The sequence below is a fragment of the Struthio camelus genome, chromosome W (genome assembly GCF_040807025.1).
Source record: "Struthio camelus isolate bStrCam1 chromosome W, bStrCam1.hap1, whole genome shotgun sequence".
In the NCBI taxonomy this organism is placed as follows: domain Eukaryota; kingdom Metazoa; phylum Chordata; class Aves; order Struthioniformes; family Struthionidae; genus Struthio; species Struthio camelus.
In genome coordinates this window covers 14,885,823-14,907,112 of record NC_090981.1, presented here as the reverse complement: position 1 = coordinate 14,907,112, position 21,290 = coordinate 14,885,823, and the positions used below count along the sequence as shown (strand labels likewise).

At 39.3% G+C, this 21,290-nt stretch overlaps 1 protein-coding gene across 4 annotated transcripts in view; it reads left to right on the top strand.

Moving 5' to 3' along the window:
* The window catches only part of LOC104150004 (BDNF/NT-3 growth factors receptor), a 213,159-nt gene that overhangs the window by 68,736 nt on the left and 123,133 nt on the right, over window positions 1–21,290 (top strand). For 3 of the 4 annotated variants that reach the window (XM_068924589.1, XM_068924588.1, XM_068924591.1), the window contains one exon: window positions 8,726–8,797. The exons of the other annotated variant lie outside the window; for it this stretch is intronic. In XM_068924589.1, coding sequence (XP_068780690.1) covers window positions 8,726–8,797 — 72 coding nt within the window. The remainder of the gene's footprint in view (window positions 1–8,725; window positions 8,798–21,290) is intronic. 4 annotated transcript variants of the gene reach the window in all.

Here is a 21,290-nt window from a genome sequence, read left to right as displayed (position 1 = left end):
ATTTCTTTGGGGAGAGAAGTGCAGCAGGTGAAGTTCCTGCAGTTGGCTGTGTCAGCTTCCATATGCATCTAGGAAAGTATTTTTATAGTAACATGGGAAACTAAATCCTCCCAGAGAATAGGTGGAACTTAATCTTGGCCTTTAGCTCCTCAGTTAACCTTGGCACTATAACACACTGGGCTCTGGATGAGGGAGGCATCTTAGAGTGGTTCTTAAATAGCTCTTTAAATAGGGGATGAAATATCAACAACTTGCTGGAGTACTGGTTCCAGCCAACATGGCAGAACTTATGAGGGAGGTACAGAAAAGAGCCCCAGCTAATAAGCTCTCTCCTGAACCTGCTTTGGCCAAGATATGGACCACGGCCAATTTTCTTAGGTGAGTCTTAGCTACAAAAAGCCAGTGGAAGAGGGAGCTAAAGAACTGAATTTTCAGAGTGTGGCTTTAGCTACACTTCAAATGTGCCTGACTGCATTGGCTGATGTGCGGAAAACATAAAAGGTACAGCAAAGTGTATTTTGCTGATGTCAGTGAGAAAAATTCACGTGTCTAGTGGTAGGTATGAACATAGGTCTTAGGCTGAACTGAACCATTTTTACACAAATCTTGTGTATATGCACTGAGAAGTTCATGTACATACATTCATGTGTGCTTACACATTTCTGGTTTGGTCTGGCTTGTCAGCTATGTGCAGATAAACGTCTTCCCAAATGTGGCTCAATATACTTTTCTGCTTTGTTTAACAGAACTTTATGCTGTTTAAATGGTTTTTATTTGTCCAGTGTGTTCATAGTTTCAAAAGTCACTTAAATAACAAATGTGTCAATTTTTGAAATACTACATGGGCTCACTGTTTATGATTCACCTTTTAGGATGTGCTTGTAGCTCTGAGACGTTTCTGTCATTTAATTTCACTGAAAAGTATGGCTAGCCATGCAAAATATGTCTAAAATGCTAAAGCTGAAAAGATAAACGAAGTGAATTGGAATGAATGTTGCATGATTTTGCATGATTCCTGCAGCCAAACTGATTTGTTTTTCCCTTTTTGCAAAAGAATATCTTGTAGGTCCTTGTGTGGATTTTAGTCTGTCTTCAGAAGTAGTACAGGTAGATGGAGATTCCTTCTACTAGCATCACTTTGATCCTTAGCCTGAAAGGAAAATTATATTTTCCTTTCTTCTTTCTGAGACTGATTGTAAGGATTCAAGGATCAAATTGTAAAGAAGAACAGTGTGGCAATTTGGATTGGTCAGATAGGTCTAAATTGAGAGTCATGCAAAACTCATAGCATTGAAGGCGAATGATAAGTTACTTAAGGATAATAGGAAATGTAGTTGTTGGTCAGGACTATACTGAGTAAGGTCTTGGATCCAGACCAGGAATATTTTAGCTAGAGGGTTGATAGTCCAAGAATAAGACCAGGTGAACCTCCTGCAATTCATTCAGTGAGTTTAATGAGAAATATGGGTAATTAGTAGTTTGAGAGTTTGAGTGTTTTTTTTTTTTTTTTATGGCCAGATCAATGCCTGCCTTCATTGTGGGGGAAAGTTTCAGGGCTAAGTGAGAAGTGATGGAGAGGAGCAAGAGAGGGGATGAGAGCAAAGGTAAGGGAAACTAAGAAAGGAGATCCCTGCAGAAGTGAGAAGTCTAGATGAGGTGAGTAGGTAGGAAATTTCTTAAACTGTCAGGGAAAAAAGGAAAAGTTTGTAGTATAGTTAAGGAAAAAATTGTTGTATGGTTAAGGGAAAGCAAGCCAAAGAAGGGAAAAATCGCACTCTTTTCCAATTTTCTACTGGATGGATTGATTATATTCTGAGTAGAAAGAGAAGAGGTGGTTAAGATGTGAGCCAAAAGTTGTGGAAGAAGCTGCTAGGATTGAAGACACAGTATTTAATTAAGATGGGGAAGGAAGGACTACCTTCTTTCAGCTGGAAGGATGACAGAAGTGGAAGAAATGAGAGTTGTCCTGGGTTTGTCACCTGGGATGGCAGGAGTGATCCGAACCTGGCTTTGCAAGGGTGGACCATGCCATGGCAGAGAGGGGCAAAAGAAACACAGGGAAAACGAGTGAAAGAAGGAAAGGATTGGCAACCCTATCCAGTGAAAGGGACAAGACAGTGGCGGGGGGAGGATTGAGAGCAAAGGAGAGTAGCTCTGATGAACTGGAAGTCAGAGAAAGGCTGGAGGATGTGTCCCAGCCTAACAGTGTAAGGGTTTGTTCCAGGTGAGGTCAGCATGAGGATTGTATCCTGCAGCCTTTACAGGTGTCTTGCAAAGGCTGCCAGACCTGGGCTGGTCAGCAGAACTGTCTAGCTGGTGTTAGGAGCTGCTTTGAAATCTGTAACAGCATAAGATGGGAAGGCTGGCTTTTTTCTCCTCTCTTACTGTTGCTAACCTGAAATCAAGCTCTTGCAGTCGGTGGAGTTATATGAGAGGTTGATTTGGTAAGTGTGAGATCTGATTCAAGAAGATACGTGTGTTTCAGAATAATATCAAACACTTTTATGGGAGCAGGGGAAGAGATCTGTGCTTCTGTTGTGACAGATTCCCTGCTCCTCAGCTGGTAACAGCATCTGTGCACTCACCTATCTTTTGCTGTGCCACTCAGTGTGTCCATGTAGTCATGAATTCCTGCACATCTATGATCTGTTTTAAAAACAAAACAAAACAAAAATTTAAACTGCAGCTTGGGATGAACTGAGTCCAGACCACTGGCACTGAAAATCAGACAGGCAGGGCCAAGAAATGAGCTTGTGCCACAATCAGATGAGAGTTTATTCTGCAAAGCTGTGTAAACAGCACAGTGGCAGTCAGCCTGGCCCCTAGCCAGGACACCTCTGTTGGCAAAGCTTTACTTAATCTGACCTGTGCTATTCACAGAATCACAGAATGGTTGAGGTTGGAAGGGACCTCTGGAGATCATCTAGTCCAACCCCCCTGCTCAAGCAGGGTCCTCTAGAGCACATTGCCCAGGATCGCGTCCAGGTGGATTTTGAATATCTCCAGGGAAGGAGACTCCACAACCTCTCTGGGCAACCTGTTCCAGGGCTCTCTGTCACCCTCACAGTGACCTTCACGTGTGGTCACAAGACTGGATGTGAACACATCAAAGAATAATAATACAGTAACAAATGTGAACAGCAGCCAGCCTTTCTCCTAATAATGAAACACAGATGCTTCAAGGAATATGGTGACTTTCTGTCTATGCAATACAGTTAAAATCATGACTGAAGTGAAAAATGAGGGCTCTCCCACCCACCCATGTGCAAATAATTGTATGCACAGAAACGGCTGATTAGAATTGTGGATCAGCTCCATTAAATAAGAAGAAAGGCAAGTTGTGTCATGGTGATTGGCACTGTGGAGTTCAGCTAGTAGCAAGAACAAGCTTCTTCCCTAGTCTGGCTGCAGCATCCTATCGCTTTTTCAGCACTGGAAATGCCACTGATGGAAACAGGAGCTTCAGGTCAGTGCAGAATAAGTGGAGTGATCAATGCTACAAATATGATATTTGTAGTGTGTATGGAAGAGTGTAATTTTGCCCTTGGTCTGTAAATTTAGGTACTGCAGTATAGGATTGTATGCAGCTTGTTTTTAAAATATCATTACAGATCTTCTCTGAGTTTAAGTAGCTGTAGTAGAGATAACAAAGATTGTAAACTGTTTTTACAGAGGAATGCTCCACTGCATTTTATTCCTCCTTGATTTTGTATAAAGTCTTTACAGGAGCCATAGGACTGAGCAAAACTGTATAACCAGAAGTGGGAAGGTTTGTGGTATCTCTGAAATGTAAAGGGAACAAAATATTTTAATAATAGAGTTTTGATTTGGAATCTGCTTTTTGTTTTTACCAGAAACAGCTAATTCTCAGTTCTTACAGACCAGTGAATACTGAGTTTAGTTGCTGTCTGGTTCATGATAATGAATCATCTTGTTGTTCATTACCTTTGTCTTATGGATCAGACAAATGTAGGTGGAAAATATAAACTGAACAAGAACACTATGAATGATTCTTCTGTCCTTATAGCACCATATAATTTCTGATGTAAAACTGTCCATCCCCAGAATCTCGCTAAACTTACTGTGTGGTATAACTGCAGTTTTGTACTAACATTTAAGGTGCATTGGTTTCTGATTTTGTTATAGTGTAGGTTTTCAAATTTTCTGTGATGTGTAGTCTGTCACTGTAATCCACAGATCATCTCTTTTTCCCTGACTTAAATGAGTGTCCTTATCACTCCTTAGTTCGCTTGTTCCTTACCTATGATCTTTTAGGTGTTTTTTCACTAGGGCACAAACATGTAAATCTCCATGATAAGTGGAACTGTTATATTTCAGAATTTAGGCTGGAAGTGTTCACCTCTTTTTAATTGAGATCTTGTAGTACAGAATTTTTAATCACTTGTATGCTTCACTTTAAGATAATGGTTAGTGTTACTATGTGAATTCATGAATCATTAAGTATAGAAGTGGCAGTATTGCTCTAGTGGTTTTTGATATCCTATTACTACATAAAACACCTGAATCTGATACCAGTAGTAGTAATTCTCACCTTTGTCAATGTTACTGCATTGTCCGTGAAAAAGAGGGTATAAGAAGCGTCAGTTTCTTAAAGCAGTGGTTTCTAAGGAAGATTTCTAATCTCTAGAAAGTAGAAATATTGGTAATGAAGAAGAATTTAGAAGGGAAACTTAAATCAAACAGATGCTTTTAAAATGGCACGTTTCTTACACATATGAACATACAGTCACAGTCTTTGGTACCACTGAGCACTCATTTGTGCAGATATCACCTAGAGACTTCTACCAATGCATTGCTGTGTGGCAATGGGGGCAGAAGTTATTGCATTTATTCTCTCCTGTAGCAGATGGTGAACTGAACAATTCTTTCATATTTGTACCTTGCAGGTATACTTCTCTCAGTTGAACAGTATCTCTCTGGAAGGAAATGTCTGTAATCAGTGGTCGTTTGGCTGTTTAATGAACTTGTTTTTCTAGCTCTCTTGGTTTGATCACATCTTAAAAAAAAAAATCTTGGCTTAATAATTTGTCCAGTCTCTTAATGTAGTTGATTTGTTTAGTAAAGGCTTTCTGAAATCAGAAAAGCAGTTCTGTAACCTAAATTATTACTTCTATGGAGAAGTAAGTTAATAGCTAAAGAGTGATTTGCAGTAAGACTGCTAGATGAGCCAAGATAGAAAGAGGACACTTTCTTTGTATTGCAGTAAGTAGCATTAATAGCTGGGCCTACTTAAATGAAAGCCATTGGAGATAATTTCTAGGAAAGGAGACTTTAGAAGAAAAATTCAGAATTTATTGAGGAGAGAAAGCTCAGCCAGACGGGGGATGAAGTGAAATGTAAGATAAGTTAGAAGAAAACTATCATACACCTTCCTATATCACATCTACTGGTTGACTTTCTGCTCCCCACTCTACCCTTCTACATACCTTTACTGCTCAAGTGACACAAAACAGGAGTTACTTGGATTTTTCCTGCTGTATAAATTATCACTGTTCATGTAATTTTATTTCATTCTGTTCTGTGAAGATTGTTTTTTTTTAATTTTTTTTTTTTAATCTTATTCTACATAGTGGGTGTTAATGAAAGCCTAGGTAGTGGCACAATCAATAGCACCCTTTGGTTGCTCACAGTAATGAGCGTAGTATATAGACAGGCTAAAGTACACAAAAACAGACACCTTTTGAGTTGCTTCCTAGATGTACTTCATGTTGTCTTGAGTGAATTTGCAGTTTCTTTTTATGAATAGTTTGTAAACACGCTACTTTTGAGGAAGCCTGAGGAAAGAGTCACTTGGATACATATAAAATTGGAATTAGGAGCATGCTATGGGAGTTCATTAATGATTCAGGACGGTTGATTTCAGTTTCCCCTCCTTCCCCTCACAACACAAAATCCAATCAATACTTTTATTTCAAGGTCACAACTGATGCTTGGTCTCTGTCCTTCTCATAATCCTTCCCCTTCCACCATATAAGTATTTTGGAGGATTTAATTACTTGTTTAATCGAGATTGTCATCAATAACTTTACATCTGAGCCTGACTATGGTAAAAGGCATATTATTTATGAGGCATATTATTTATGAGAGGGCTTGGCCCTGATCCAAGTACACGGGAGCTGTGCTGATGAATGGCTTTGGGTTACACTGGTTGGTGGTCATGAAAGGGGTTTTTCCCCCTCCCTTCCCATCCCCAGTAATCCTGTGGCTGTATTATGGACTGGAAAGTGTGTTCAGATTTGAAACAATGGTAGAATGCCTCTCTGAGATGCTGATTTGGTGAGGTTTGTAAAATTGAGTTGAGTTTGAGGAAAATGGAATTTCTCTCTGTGAGAGAAAGGATGTTTTCACTGCATGGATGATCCTTCTTACTGTATTTTGGCATTTTGTTTTCCAGAACAGCAAATGAAAGGTATAGACAAAAAATAGTTAATTTATCTATCTTGTTTGAAAGCTGGTTCAGTCTAGACTAAGTAAACTTGTCCCATGCTGAATAACTAACCTCACTTCCTGAAGTTATATTCTAAATCCTTAGGGGAGTCCCAGATTCAGTATTTTAATTGCCGGAAAAGAAACAATGGGAGTGGAAACCTTTCCAATGGGAGTGGAAACCTTCCTCCCTGTAAAATAGCTTTCCTGTTCCAAGAAATACCATAAGCAGTCATCCACAAATACAGACGACTATCTTAATTATACTTTTGTTTGGAATCTCATTAGAGTATTCTCTCAGCTAAGCATTTCCTTTCTGAACAGGCTACTAAAATACAGGTTAGATAGTTTGCTGAGAGGCAAGGGAGGCTTTTCTCTCCTTATGTGGCTCAATTTTCATATAGGCATTGCATTGCTAAACAAGATCTGCTTTTTAAAATCTAAATTCTGTATTTTAAAAGTGATATTTAAGAACTGTTGACTTGGGTGGAGTGAGCTGGCTGTATTTGTAGTAGCTGAAAAAGTTGGTCCGATAAAATTTTTATGTTGGCTAATGAATAGCAAATAAAATTTAAGGCATTGTCTCTTCCCTCTCCTGGTCTGTAGGAAAATCCAGACAGTGTAGAAGTCTGCAGTCGAGACAGAGTTCTGAGTTTGCATAATAATTTCAGGAGCAAGCTCCTGGAGGTCAGCTTTATTGTAGAATATTATGTACACAGTTAATCATGCCTGTTGAACATGATGGATTCAAATTTGCTGTGGGTCGTAATCCTTAATCCATCAAAGAATGTGCACAGTTCACTTTACTCATTCTACTGACATTATATTTAATATGGCTCAAATCAGTTTTATACATACTGTATTGATTTTATGCTGTTCATAAAATGCCAGTAATAGAAAATCTATTTCTATTGTTTTTCTGTGTGGGACCAGGACCATAATGTTAATATAACTTCCAAGGAAAAAGCTGTTCAGTGACTCAATTTTGTGCAGTCCACTGGAAGGAATTTGTGTGTGTATATATATGTGTGTATAGCTACACAAATTTTGAAGCAATATAATTTAAGTACATAAGTAAAATTAAGCCCTGCTATTTGACTGGGGTTTGCTTTTACTTGTTATTTGAAAGACGTTTGACCCTACATTGAATTGATAATGTATGTCCAGGTCTACTGGCTACAGATCTGTTGTCTTTGCATGTGAAGCACAAATAACTGCTTGAAGAAGTTACAATTTTGTTTATAGTTTTCCAGTTTGCACTTAATAAGTTCTTATTTTCAAATTGTGAAGAATATTTAGCACTGGTATCTGAGAAACTGGGATAGAGAGGCAGGCTTGAGAAACTGGGATAGAGAGAGAGAGGCTTCTCTTATTTATAGTCATTGTGACTCCTCATGCTGAACTACCCCAATCTAAAGGAGAAGGGGAGACCCGCTGTTACACTTTGGTGTAATCCTGTGTGTAACACTTTTGTGTAATCCAATGTGTAACACTTTTTGTTACACATTGGTACCTTCTGCGTTATGGGAGCAGTGAGGGAACACCAGGGCCTCTGACGCAACATATGGCCACTTGGAGAAGTTTTAGGCAATACAAGCTGATTAAAGGTTAATTCTAGTACTGAAAGTAAGGAGTAGGGGCAGATGCTGAATGAGCTACTTTGATGTTAGGCCTTCTGAGGATTCTTTAATGCAGTGAATTACTGACTTGGCTGTTAATGAATGAGGTTTTTGTTCTGTATATGATCCTCAACAAAAGCAAAAACCTCAAATAAAACCCATAAACCCCAAGCAAAAAATGCTCCATGCAATATGACCAAGGATTGACCCTTGACTTCTGCAGGAGCTATCTGAACATAAGGTTCATTTTTGGAAGCCAAGGATATATACCAAGGAAGAATTTGGCCAGTGACTGGAGACTCTCTTCACTACTAATTATAAAGCATGATACTACAATTGTTTCCTAAATTTTATTAAGCTGTGCTGACTTTCTGTAGCTCTAAAACACATGTACAGGATGTGTCTAGTAGAATCTAGTCCAGAAAATATCAGTTAATAGTGACAGCTGTCCTCATGGTATAGTATAGATTCTTAACAGTGAAAGATGCAAACTGGGAACAGTCTAGAAGTATCACAATAGATGTTTACTGTCCTGCAAACTAGGATGGAAAATAAAGCAATTGTTAAAGAAATATAAATGGGGAAAAAAAAAAGAGTAGACTTGATAATTGCAAACCAAACCCTTGACATTGCATTAATGATAATGCATTCCATTCCAGTTCATGGTGAAGTAAAAGGAGTTGGTCTGGTAGATCAAATATGGCTTTCATTGCAAGACTGCGATAATGAAGGTGAGATGATAAAGCTATTTGGACTCCTAACCTATAAAGAACAATTATTATATTGTTTTTATATATACTCAGTGAATTTGTAGAATTATTTCCTCTTAGAACTGATGTCATTCTAACATACTACACTTATTTTCAGTTTTATTTCCAGGATATATATGTGAGTGTATGCTATATATATAACACGCACATATATATCAATCATATATTTGTATATATACATACACACTTTTCTTGGTAAATATATATGCAGTCAAAATTGTGGACAATTAATGATGCATTTTAGTTTCCCTTATGAATCTGGGAAATTCTTTTTGTGTGAATGTCAGGGATTTGAACAGAGCTTGAAAAAGATGATATTCTATTCTATTGTTGATCTGGACTTGGTAAGAATCCATTTGGCATAAGCAAGCCCAGCTGTATATCTGGGGAGAAATCCCAAATATCATGTATAGACTAGTGTCTTTAGACTAGTGTTGGGGGAGAGTTTTGTTTTGTTTTTTGTTTGTTTGTTCTCTAACATGATCTCAGTCATCATCATCTTTTCCAGTCCAGACAGGACTAAAATCACAAGAGCTCTCAAATACTTGTTGATTAATATGTTTTTCAGAGATAATGTCAAAAATTGCTTTCTGTTCTATTAATATTGTTTTATGGAACCAAGTCTAAATAATTACAACTGGCCAAATACCAGGCTTTTCTGTCATACATTAACAGAATTAGTACAATTATTTTGAAAAATATTTAACCAGTTGCATTACTAGCATGGAGTTCACATAACTGACTCACTCCTTCCATTCTATTGCACTTTAAGTAATCAGAAATAATTCAATTCTGTATTATCTGTTAAGTGTTCTCCCTGGAGAACAGGCACAATATGTGGTTTGCAAATACTGTATCATTTCACTTGTTTCTGGGGCAAAGCACCTAGCAACATTTGAAGCTACGGGTATACTAATAAAACAAATGGGGCTAGGGTACATTCCCTGGCCCTGAGGGGAAGGTATGGATTTTGCACATAGGTTTAAAACTCTCTTCTCCCTCTTACCTCAAATAAGGTGGCCTTATCCATATTGTGTATGGTGAATAATCCTAACCCATGTTCTCCTTTGAACCATACCAGGACGTTGTCTGGGAGAGTGCTATTTAGCTTAGCCCTAAATGGTACCATGATTAATGTAGATGAAATAGTTGTGGATTTAAAAAAAAAAATCCTTGTTCAAGCCATGGCCAGGCATGTGGATGTGGCTACTTATTCACTGAAAACGCAAGGGGATTTGTAATGACTGTGAAAGCTGAGGACTCTGGGTTTCTTGAGCAGTGCCTTGGGGTTGGGGGGAAGGACTGTCACCAAGTAAAGCATCAATCCTTCTTACTTCATCACTGTAAGCATTTTTTGACCTTTATAAGGCTATAAGACCATTTTTTCCCATGGAAATGGGGAAATTGAGGAGGCACAACACAGCAATGCAGCAATAGCTCCATTCCTTTCCTGATTCTGTCCCTACAAAGCTATTTGATAGAAATATTTTTGGGATTGGGTTTCAAAGCTTGGCTCACATGCATGGAAAGAGGGAAAGATTTTCTGTTGCTCTTCAAACAACTCAGAAAGTTATGTTCATTGTGCATCAGTGGTGGCAGACAAATAGGATCCAAATAGGATGTATAGCATACAGTGTGCCAAAACATGTGGATGAGGAACCCAGCATCTCCAGTTGCAGGAACACAGTATTAAATAAGAAAATAGTCTTATTCACTTGCTAATAGCCTCCCCTGGCAGATATGGCAATAAGCAGCTGGACATGGTATCCATTATAGACTTATGTCTCTAATTTATTTCATGTTAATTAAGATTCTAATTACATTGTATCATTTAGTAAAACTGTTTACTTTCTCCTGTAAGAAAGTTGCTGAGTCTTCAGATGGGGCTTTTCGACTGTAATTTAGATGCAGTTAGCCTGTTAAATATAGTATGTGTTTAGTTCTGACAAAAAGGTGCAGTAAAAAGTAACATTTATAAATATAAGGAGTAGGAGTTTCCCTTTTTCCCAAGAAATGTTTGCAATACCTTTTTCCTTCTCCATTCCTTGCTGTACCCTGTGAAGAGCACTACTTTGAACTGAGATCCATTTTGTGCCCATGTGTCTATAAAACTGGGAACAGAATGAAGCAAATCAAGGCCAACATGGAGTAAGTGCACAGTTTTCGCTTTGGCTCCACGGGGCTGTGCTTCAGGAGACTCAGACTGCTTTATTTAGTTCCAAGTTGTGCAATATTTTCCCTTAAAAATATTCTCCATCTCCTGTGTTTGGGAGGAATCACAGGGGCATTCGCAGCCAAGCAGTGTCCTCAGTGTGATTCCAAGTTACTGCAGTGCTTGGGAAGAGAGGAAAGTCCCTGGAGCCTTTGAAGAGGTGTAGGACCTGTGTGTATATACTTCAGGCTGTCTGCAGAGTGTATGCCAGATGTTGGGATGGCTTTCTAGGGATGTAAGTCCTGACCATGAGCTCCATGAGGAGACATCCTATGCTTCATCCTTCTCCCTCAGAGCCCATGTGGTATTGTGGAGAAGGACTGATTTGGATACAGTTCAAACAACTAAGTTTGTCTCTTCCCTGTGCTGTGACAGTAGGATTTATGCTAAGAGATAATTAACAGGGTTTTGGGGGGTATTCTGTTTTTTGATGTGGAACCTATTTGTTGAACTGAAAATGTATCAAAACATGGCAGTGAGCTCTGGCCCTAGGGGCTTAAAGTCTGCATGGGAGGAAGGAAGAATAGATGCACACAAAGAGTGAAGTTGTGCTCATGGAGCAAATCAGTGACTGGGCTAGCTGGGGTTTGAGTCTTGCTTGCTTGCTCTCAGTCCAATATCCTAACCATTGACTGCACTACTTCTCAGTAGCATTTATCTAGCACAGATCAGCTTTTTTAAGGAAGATTGCTAATGATTTTTTTTTTTAAGGAAGACTTAAGCTGGAAGTGTCTGAACAGTAATTGCTGTAAAGGAAGGTGATTGAGATCAATGAAGTAAAAAGAAAAGAATTGTTTTACTAGATGCAGTCAGTGATTAGCATATGTGTCTTGTAAGAAGTACTCAGACTTCACAGATTCAAGGTAAAACGTCATTGAAAGGAAGCTGGAGAACTGTTCAGTAACAATTATGAGGCCTGTAATGATCAAAGGAATTGATATTATTGTAAGGCAACAGTTAGCAGAATAATCTCATTATAAATGAATATATATGATACAGTTTCATAGCTCTTCTTAGTATATTAGAATAAGCAACATTATTTCCCTGATTTCTATGTCTAGCTTGGCTTGCCAGTTCTAGTTAAAAAGGCCATATATGGAATATCTATTGATCTTTGGAATTCAACAAGCTAAATTCTTGGTCAAGTTGACTTTCAGTATTCAGGTAGAGAGAGACAGAATAGTTTCCAAGATGACAATGATTCTGTTTTTCAAAGGGTTGAAACATAATTATGTTATGTCCTTCATGTGCTCTGATCTTCTCTTTTGTGGCTGTAAACCGACACTTGTCAAAAGTGCATCTGTGTAGTAGCATTTCTGTATTTTACATGCATACTGATGAGTGTATTAAACACAAATGCTAGGATGTCATAAGGTAAACAGCCTTTTTTTCTTAACTGCTTTGACTTTTCAAGGACTTGCAGGACACTGAGAAAATGTTTCTTGAAATACTGATTGATGTCTTAGGCATGCAGTGTTTCATGCAAATGAAGTATGGAATAACCTGTGGACATCTAGATTTTAAAATGTGTGTGCAGATAGTAATTGTTACACCCTTTTCTGTGAACTGGGTTTCTTATTAATGTGCATTTTCTGTGGTTCCACAGGGAGCTGCTGTTTCTGCAAAATTTCTGTTTCTGAGTCTGACCAATTGCTTATTCACACTCTTTTTACTTTAACCTGTCCCTGAATTAGAAGCTGTGCAAAATATACCCATTAACTAGCTTTGAGAGCTGGTGGTTTGAGCTTAAGGTTTTAATGTCCTTGACTCTCACTAATCAATAGCAAGCAGAACAAGTGCAGTAGCAGTATTGTAAAAGGAAATGTCTGTTGGATATTGTGCTGGAAGACAAGAGGGTAATGACTCTCCTTGAGAAAGATGCAATATTTTCTCCTTAAGAATGCTGAGCACAAATATTTCATTTTCTGTTGCCTGCTTGGAAAATGAGCACATCTTCCAATGTATCATACGTGGGGGGGGGGGATCAGACCAAGGAAAAACAGATTAAGATATTAAATGTTCATTGTTGGCAGGGTAAAGGACTGTTAGCCCAAAATATTTTTGGTCCTTGAAATGCTGAGTAGACAGGTCAAGTTTTACTATCTCATGGTCCTAACTCATTTTACACTGAGAACAGCTTTATAGGGTCCTTTACTAAAGTACATATAATTCTGTTTGACTCCCTTCCTAGTTTTATGAACTTGTGGATCAATGAACCAAGCCATTAAATAGATTGAATGTTGCCTGCAACACTAATGTTAATGGCTTCAAATTTATTAAGCCCATTTGGAAATCTCATACAGGTGGCAGCAGCCATAAAATGATAAACTATGTATCCATATCTGTGGAGCATAAATTTAAACAGTAGAGGAAATACTAGTGATATTGGAAGAGAACTCTTTTTAAAATACTGCAATATCTTGAAGAATTATAAAAGGAAGGATAAACTGTAAGTTTTGATTTACTGTAGTTAGTCCTCAAGTTAATATATTGTATTGTGTACTGCCTTCTGAGTGTTATAAGTAGCTAGAACAAGTAAGAGGGTCAAGACTCTTCATCTTGATGTGCAACTTCGTGGGATGGATTTTTAACCTCTTCTGGTCTATAATTATTAAGCAAATTCAGTCTTTTTACTTTCCTCCCCTCTACTCAGCAGTTTGAGCTTTCTCCATATAAATCACCATTCATTTAAAAGGGCTTAAAGATACATGTCATGTTATGCTTGACTGCCACCAAGCTGGAAAAAGTGAAAATTTAAATTGTGATTTTTTTTTGTTTTGTTTTTGTCCCCCACCCCAATACTCTGTTTGGATCAAAGCACCAAGTAGTACTCTGTTTAGGATAAACCATATGTACTTGGTGAAGAAAGAAAGCATAATGAGGTATAACATCTTAGGAACTTTTAATTGCACAGCATTTATTTTGCTTGTGCTTTCCCTTGAATACTTGGGTTTACATATGTGATCTCTGAATTTGTGCAACTCTTCAGACATTTAGAAACATATTTGGAGAGCAGGATGAGAGTATATGAAGATTAAGTTCTGAATTCAGTTAAGTCATCATTACAGGAATCTTTTATTTGCTCTGGCAGGGTTCAGATCAGATTTGAAATGACCAAGAGAGTTCACTTTTAGACCTCTAATTAATGTAGAAGTCATAGGAATATATTGTTACATAAACTTTAGTTGTCCAAGATCCTTTTTACTCCAAAAGTATATCTTCTCGCTTTGCAAAAAAAAGACAACCATGTTGTAACAGTTTCCATGCTGAATGGAGGAATCTGGCAATGAAATGCATTAGGTCTTATGATTCCATTAACTACTCAGATTTTCAAGTGCCAGTATGAGGAAAAAATTAGCTTATTCAGAAATAAGGATGATAGGCTCCTCTTTCAGAATGAGTTCAGTATGTATATTTAATGTGTGTGGTGTTGTGTTTTTTCTTTTTTTTTTTTTTTTGCTATTATGCTTTTCTTTCTGTGAGGCATGTGACTACTAAAAGTAATAAAATGAATAGAAAGGCTCAAAGGAATTGATCTTAAAGGCATTTTATCCAGCTGCTAATGGTGATAAGGAGTGACAGATAATCTGCTAAGGTTTTATGTGAGGTACAGATCTGCAAAGCTCATGAAATAGTTAGTCAGCTGTGATACTTCCAGAAAGTCAATGGTAGGATTAAAAAAACCCTCACTGCTGACACAAATGGATCCGTATTAATAACACAATTCATATTATACCTTATGTAGCATTCTGTCTTGGGGGGGACGACAGCATTTGTATGTAAATTTGATGTCCCTGAAATAATCTATTGCAAAATGGTTATAATTGTTTTAAGACTACTAATGAAGATTTGCATCTGAGAGAGACAGATACATAATGTTCCCTTAAAGGATGAATGAAGTTTTGTTATTCCTTGTACAGGGAAGATGGATGGCTTTTTTCTCTCTTCCACTTGAAATAAGTTTTTTATTTTTATTCTTCCAAGTACTTTCTTCTGCAAATGTGAGTGACAGCTTACGTAACAGCAGTGTTTCGTGTTTTTTAAACTAATATTAAACTCAGAATCCAGTGCCCCGGCAGCAGCTTGAGCCAAAACTGGGTTTTTTGCTTCAACCTGCCTAACTAACTCCTTTCGAACTCTGAGAACAAGTCAACAGCTTGGCAGTTAGGACATGACAGATCATCTTCTAACTATCCGCTGCCCATAACATTTTGCCTATATTAGCTCAATTACTCCAAGTAGTCAGAGAGCTAGTGTACAAATTAAGTCCAGATTGCCTGCTGCTTAGTGGGTTTGTAGCTTTAAAAAAAAATTTCCTTATAAATTTTTTTTTAAAAAAACATTCCTATTCAGTGTCTGTCTTTACACTTCAACCCTCTTTCTTTGCTCCATTTCACCTTTCCCCTGTCAAAGCCTTTCCCTCCACTAATTCTTCTGTATTTGTGTCTTTTCTGTGTTTCAGTGAATAAAGTCAATACCTTTTTTGGTTTGGTTTCTACACCAAAATGGAAGCCTAAAACTTCATTTCAGTCTTCACAGAATGCTTCATTAAACCCAAAATAAGTTTTGTGGTGTGTGTGTTTTTTTTTGTTATGTTTTTTTTGTCAGGGAACACATAAGAAAAGCAAAAGAAATAAGAGCCAGATGTATAAAATTGGAGGAATATTCCTCTTTCCTAGAGAGTAATGGATTGGGGTACTCAGAAGGTCTCTAACACCTTGGATACATATCCTAACCACTTGGGCATTTAGTAGAAGTGCAGCAACTCCTCTGTCTGTAAATCGGCCTTTAAGATTTGGATTCCACTGGAAAGTGTTCATTGAATTTGAGTTGAAATTTGCAGATTTTGAAGTAGAGTTTAACTACGCTTATGGTAAATTAACAAGTTGCTGAAAAAAGTTGCTCCAGTTGCACTGTTTCTGGCTGGGGGGAAAAAAAATAAGTTACTGCTATATGGAATGCTGTCACTTTTGGCCCTGTGTTACAGCTGAATAGCTATGATTGGATTTTTGTGCCCGTGAGCACTTTAATATATGAATCTGATTTAGACTCACAGAATCACAGAATCGTTTAGGTTGGAAGGGACCTCTGGAGATCATCTAGTCCAACCTCCCTGCTCAAGCAGGGTCCTCTAGAGCATATTGCCCAGGATCACATCCAGACGGGTTTTGAATATCTCCAGGGAAGGAGACTCCACAACCTCTCTGGGCAGCCTGTTCCAATGCTCTGTCACCCTCACAGTGAAGAAGTTTTTTCTCAGGTTCAGATGGAACTTCCTGTGGTTCAGTTTCTGCCCATTGCCTCTTGTCCTGTTGCTGGGCACCACGGAGAAGAGACTGGCCTCATCCTCTTGACACCCCCCCCTTTAGATACTTATACACGTTGATGAGATCCCCTCTCAGTCTTCTCTTCTCCAGGCTGAACAGGCCCAGCTCTTGCAGCCTTTCTTCATAGGAGAGATGCTCCAGGCCCCTCATCATCTTTGTAGCCCTCCGCTGGACTCTCTCCAGGAGTGCCATGTCTCTCTTGTACTGGGGAGCCCAGCACTGGACACAGGACTCCAGGTGAGGCCTCCCCAGGGCTGAGTAGAGGGGCAGGATCACTTCCCTCGACCTGCTGGCAACACTCTGCCTAATGCACCCCAGGAGACCATTGGCCTTCTTGGCCACAAGGGCACACTGCTGGCTCATGCTTAACTTGTTGTCCACCAGCACTCCCAGGTCCTTCTCTGCAGAGCTGCTTTCCAGCAGGTCAACCCCCAGCCTGTACTGGTGCCTGGGGTTATTCCTCCCCAGGTGCAGGACCCTGCACTTGCCTTTGTTGAACTTCATGAGGTTCCTCTCCGCCCATCTCTCCAGCCTGTCCAGGTCCCTCTGAATGGCAGCACAGCCTTCTGGTGTGTCAGCCTCTCCTCCCAGTTTAGTATCATCAGCAGACTTGCTGAGGGTGCACTCTGTCCCTTCATCCAGGTCATGGATGAATATATTGAACAAGACTGGACCCCGGACTGACCCCTGGGGGACACCGCTAGCTACAGGCCTCCAACTAGACTCTGTGCCATTCACCACAACCCTCTGAGCTCTGCCATCCAGCCAGTTCTCAATCCACCTCACTGTCCACTCATCCAGCCTGCACTTCCTGAGCTTGCCTAGGAGGATATGATGGGAGACAGTGTCAAAAGCCTTGCTGAAGTCCAGGAAGACAACATCCACTGCTCTGCCCTCATCCACCCAGCCAGTCATTCCGTCATAGAAGGCTATCAGGTTGGTCAAGCATGATTTCCCTTTGGTGAATCCAGGCTGACTACTCCTGATCACCTTCTTGTCCTCCACATGCTTAGTGAGGACCTCCAGGAGGAGCTGTTCCATCACCTTTCCAGGGATGGAGGTGAGGCTGACAGGCCTGTAGTTCCCTGGCTCCTCCTCCTTGCCCTTTTTGAAGGCTGGGGTGACATTGGCTTTCTTCCAGTCCTCAGGCACCTCTCCTGATCTCCAGGACCTTTCAGAGATGATGGAGAGTGGCCTAGCGATAACATCCGCCAGCTCCCTCAGCACTCGCAGATGCATCCCGTCAGGACCCATGGATTTGTGGATGTCAAGTTTGGACAAATGATCTCTAACCTGATCCTCCTCGACCAAGGGAGGGTCTTCCTTTCTCCAGCCTTCCTCTCTTGTCCCCAGGGTCTGGAATTCCCCAGGGCTGGCCTTAGCAGTGAAGACTGAAGCAAAGAAGGCATCCAATAACTCTGCCTTCTCTGTATCCTTTGTCACCAGGGCACCCGCCCCATTCAGCACCGGGCCCACGTTTTCCCTAGTCTTCCTTTTGCTATTGATGTATTTGAAGAAGCCCTTCTTGTTGTCCTTGACATCCCTTGCCAGATTTAATTCCAAATGGGCCTTAGCCTTCCTCGTTGCCTCCCTGCACGCTCTGACAACGTCCCTATATTCCTCCCAAGTGGCCTGTCCCCTTTTCCACATTCTGTAGACTTCCTTCTTCTGTTGGAGGTTTGCCAGGAGTTCCTTGCTCATCCATGCAGGTCTCCTGCCCACTTTGCTCGACTTCTTACTCAGAGGGATGCACCCATCTTGAGCCTGGAGGAGGTGATGCTTGAATATTAACCATCTTTCTTGGACCCCTCTTCCTTCTAGGGCCCTACTGTTAAACCTTTTTCCTTTAAAAGATGCATTTATTGTGATTAATTCCCATGCCTTCAATAGGACTTGCAGGATGACTCTGTGAGCTTGTTGACCTGAAAAGTCTGCAAGAGTCAGGGTCCTAGGTCTGATTCTTCTTCCATACTGGTTTCGGACACTGCTGTTGACTACCAGGGTTAACTAATATACATGCTGATGTAACTAAGAATATAAGCAGATCTATGGTCTACTTGTATTTTGCATAATGCTGGACACTTAGTGGTAGTTCATCAGTTAATAACTTATCAAATAAATTCAGAAGTGACTTTAAACACAGCATTCTGGTTTCAGAGTGATTGCACCAGAACAGGTGAGAGACAAACTCAAAGGCCAGAAAGCTTTCACTTGCAATAATTTTCCTTAGTGTTAAAAGTGGTGTAGATGTGTGTGGAGAAAAAAATATATATGTGTATGCATGTTTTTATATATATAAATATATGACTGTATATATGTGTAGTAATTACATATATATACATGCACATGTGTATATATGTGTGTACACATATACATATGCATGCACACACATGTATGAGTCACAGATTTAACAAAACAGAAACCCACAGAGAGAGTATGAATGGCCTAGCAAATTTGAAGGAAATGTAGCAACCATGCAGGTAGCTTTAAATGCTAGATTACCAAAAACCTGATGATAATTCCCTTTTTCCCTCTAACCCCTAACTTCCAAACATCCTTCATAGAATTACCTGGGAGATAACGATTAAGCACAGCCACTTGGTAAAAATACTGCAGAAAGGCCTGGAAAAGACTATTACCTTCGTACAACCTGTAGAAACAGATCCTCAACTCTGTCAGATAGTTTGCAGCATGCATAGATGATCATGAAGGTCAAAACGCTTTACAAGTGTGCATTTTTTTCTTAACATTATATAGACTTTTAGGACTGTGATGTTAATACTCCATGTGATGACCTGGATTTTCAGTGATATGGTTTTGAATTCCCCTGCTGGGAATTTCATGCTCCTGCAATGTGGCAAAGCTATATAAATTCCATTTAAGATCTCAATGTATGTGAGAGGAAGCAGTAGAACTAGCAAGGGCCAGAATGATCTAAGCTGCAGTAAGAGCAAAGATTCCAACAATAACATAGAATTCCTTACAATTTCTTAAGATATTCATTGCTACATGTGGATATGACCTTACAAAATTCATCTTCTCAATGTCAGTCTAGCTTAGAGCCTTCCCTTCCAGTAAAAACAGTCCCTGTGCAGAAGCCTAGCAGTTCTGAAATGATACACGCTGCATTCATATTGTGTTTTTGTCTTTGAATTAGCCAAGTCTCTGTTTTTGTTGGCATCTTACTCTAAATCCTATCAATTGTTTCGGAGAAAAGGAATTTTGCCCACACCCTTTTGAAAATGTGCAGTGACTCAAAGCTAGCATGTTCAGTTTCTGAATGTGCCATCATCTACTTCCAAGGTGGAAGTACTAGGAGTGCCTCAAGGTTAAAACCAGGAAGAAAATGCAATGTAAATGAATTAGTCATTGTTACTTAATTGCTTACAGTCAAATTCAACTTCTCTTGAAACTGATAGCAGAACTCCCATTGACTTAAGGCAGATCAAGATTTGGCTCCAAATCTTGGGTTGTTTAGAGTGATGTGGAATGTAGATAAGCTTTCAGCTCTTTATAAGCATTCTGAACTTAATGAAGCAAGGTTAAAACAAACAAACAAAACTGCTGATGAAGCTTACGTTTTCAGGAAAATAATGCAACTGGCTCTTCCCCCCCCAAATGTCATTAGAACAAGTAATGGTGACTGTCAACAGTGATGTACATAATAACTCAACTGCATCAAATAACAACAGACTGGGTAAGATAATGCTGTTCTAGAAAGTATTTATGGTTTAGAGTCAGATAGTTGGATTTAATGCAGGGCCAAGCATAGTTTTTTTTAAAGCTGTTAGCCTTATACAGCCAGGTAATGATGTCCATGGGATAGGTTCACGTTTGTTCTGGGAACAAAACATGCCCTGGAGCTTTTAAAGGTAATGACACATTAAAACATAAATAGTTGTTGACCTCAGGTTCCTGTTGCTATTTAGAAACTATCAATTAGTTAGAAGATAACTAACTAATATTTCCCCCAATTCCACTTTTTTCTGCCCTTACAAAGTTATTTGATGACATTAAGGGCAGGAACTTGTTTGGAGCAGGCAGAGGGGATTATGCACATGAATCTAATGCGTGAAATGGTGATTGCAGAGGAACCTGGTGTTGGATTTACAATAACTCTGTGGTATAGCTGGCTTCCCTTCACTTAGTGGATGGAACAGGCCAAGGAGAGAGAACTTGATTGTGTGCTCAGGCTTGTTCTCTTTAGGCCTTTGCACAAGGCAGCACACCTGGCTGATGTTTTTCGGCCCATGCAAAATATAGCCCCTGGTTAGAGAATACTAGATTATATATTGCATTACAGCTCAATATGAATATTTTCATGTGCTAAAGAGGACTGACACGCCTTATACGTTTTAATTAATAAAATCCTTGGCCGCAATATAGAGCTAATTTTGTTTTTTTCATAAAATCATATAAAGTTTTAATTTAACATTTCATGTATGCTTAAAATGCATTTTATGTTTATTGTTTGATTGTCAAGTATTCATTTGTGTTTGGTCCTTTGTATTAATTTTTCTTTGAATTCTTTTTAAAGCATAATTTCTCATTTTATTTTGTTTCTTTTAGGTTTTCTTTTATTTCATAAGATCCCACTGGATGGGTAAACGAAATAAGGAAAAGATGGGAGAGGGGCTGTTGAGCTTGTTTGTGGAAGCTGTATGCTGCACACTAGGGAGCGGACAGTGTTCTTACCCAGTGAAGTGCCACCTCCCTTGGACTTCTGTTTTAGACATTGGTTGTGTTTGGAGAACTCTAGAAGTAAATTCAGATCAGTAGCTGTCTTTGCACAGCAGGGCAAAGCCAGCCCTGAGGCAGCTATAAAAGTCCAGAAATAAGCTATCACACTCTTTTCTATCACCTTGTTCTTACTGTCTTCAAAATGACACTGAGATGAAATTACATCACTGTTTCC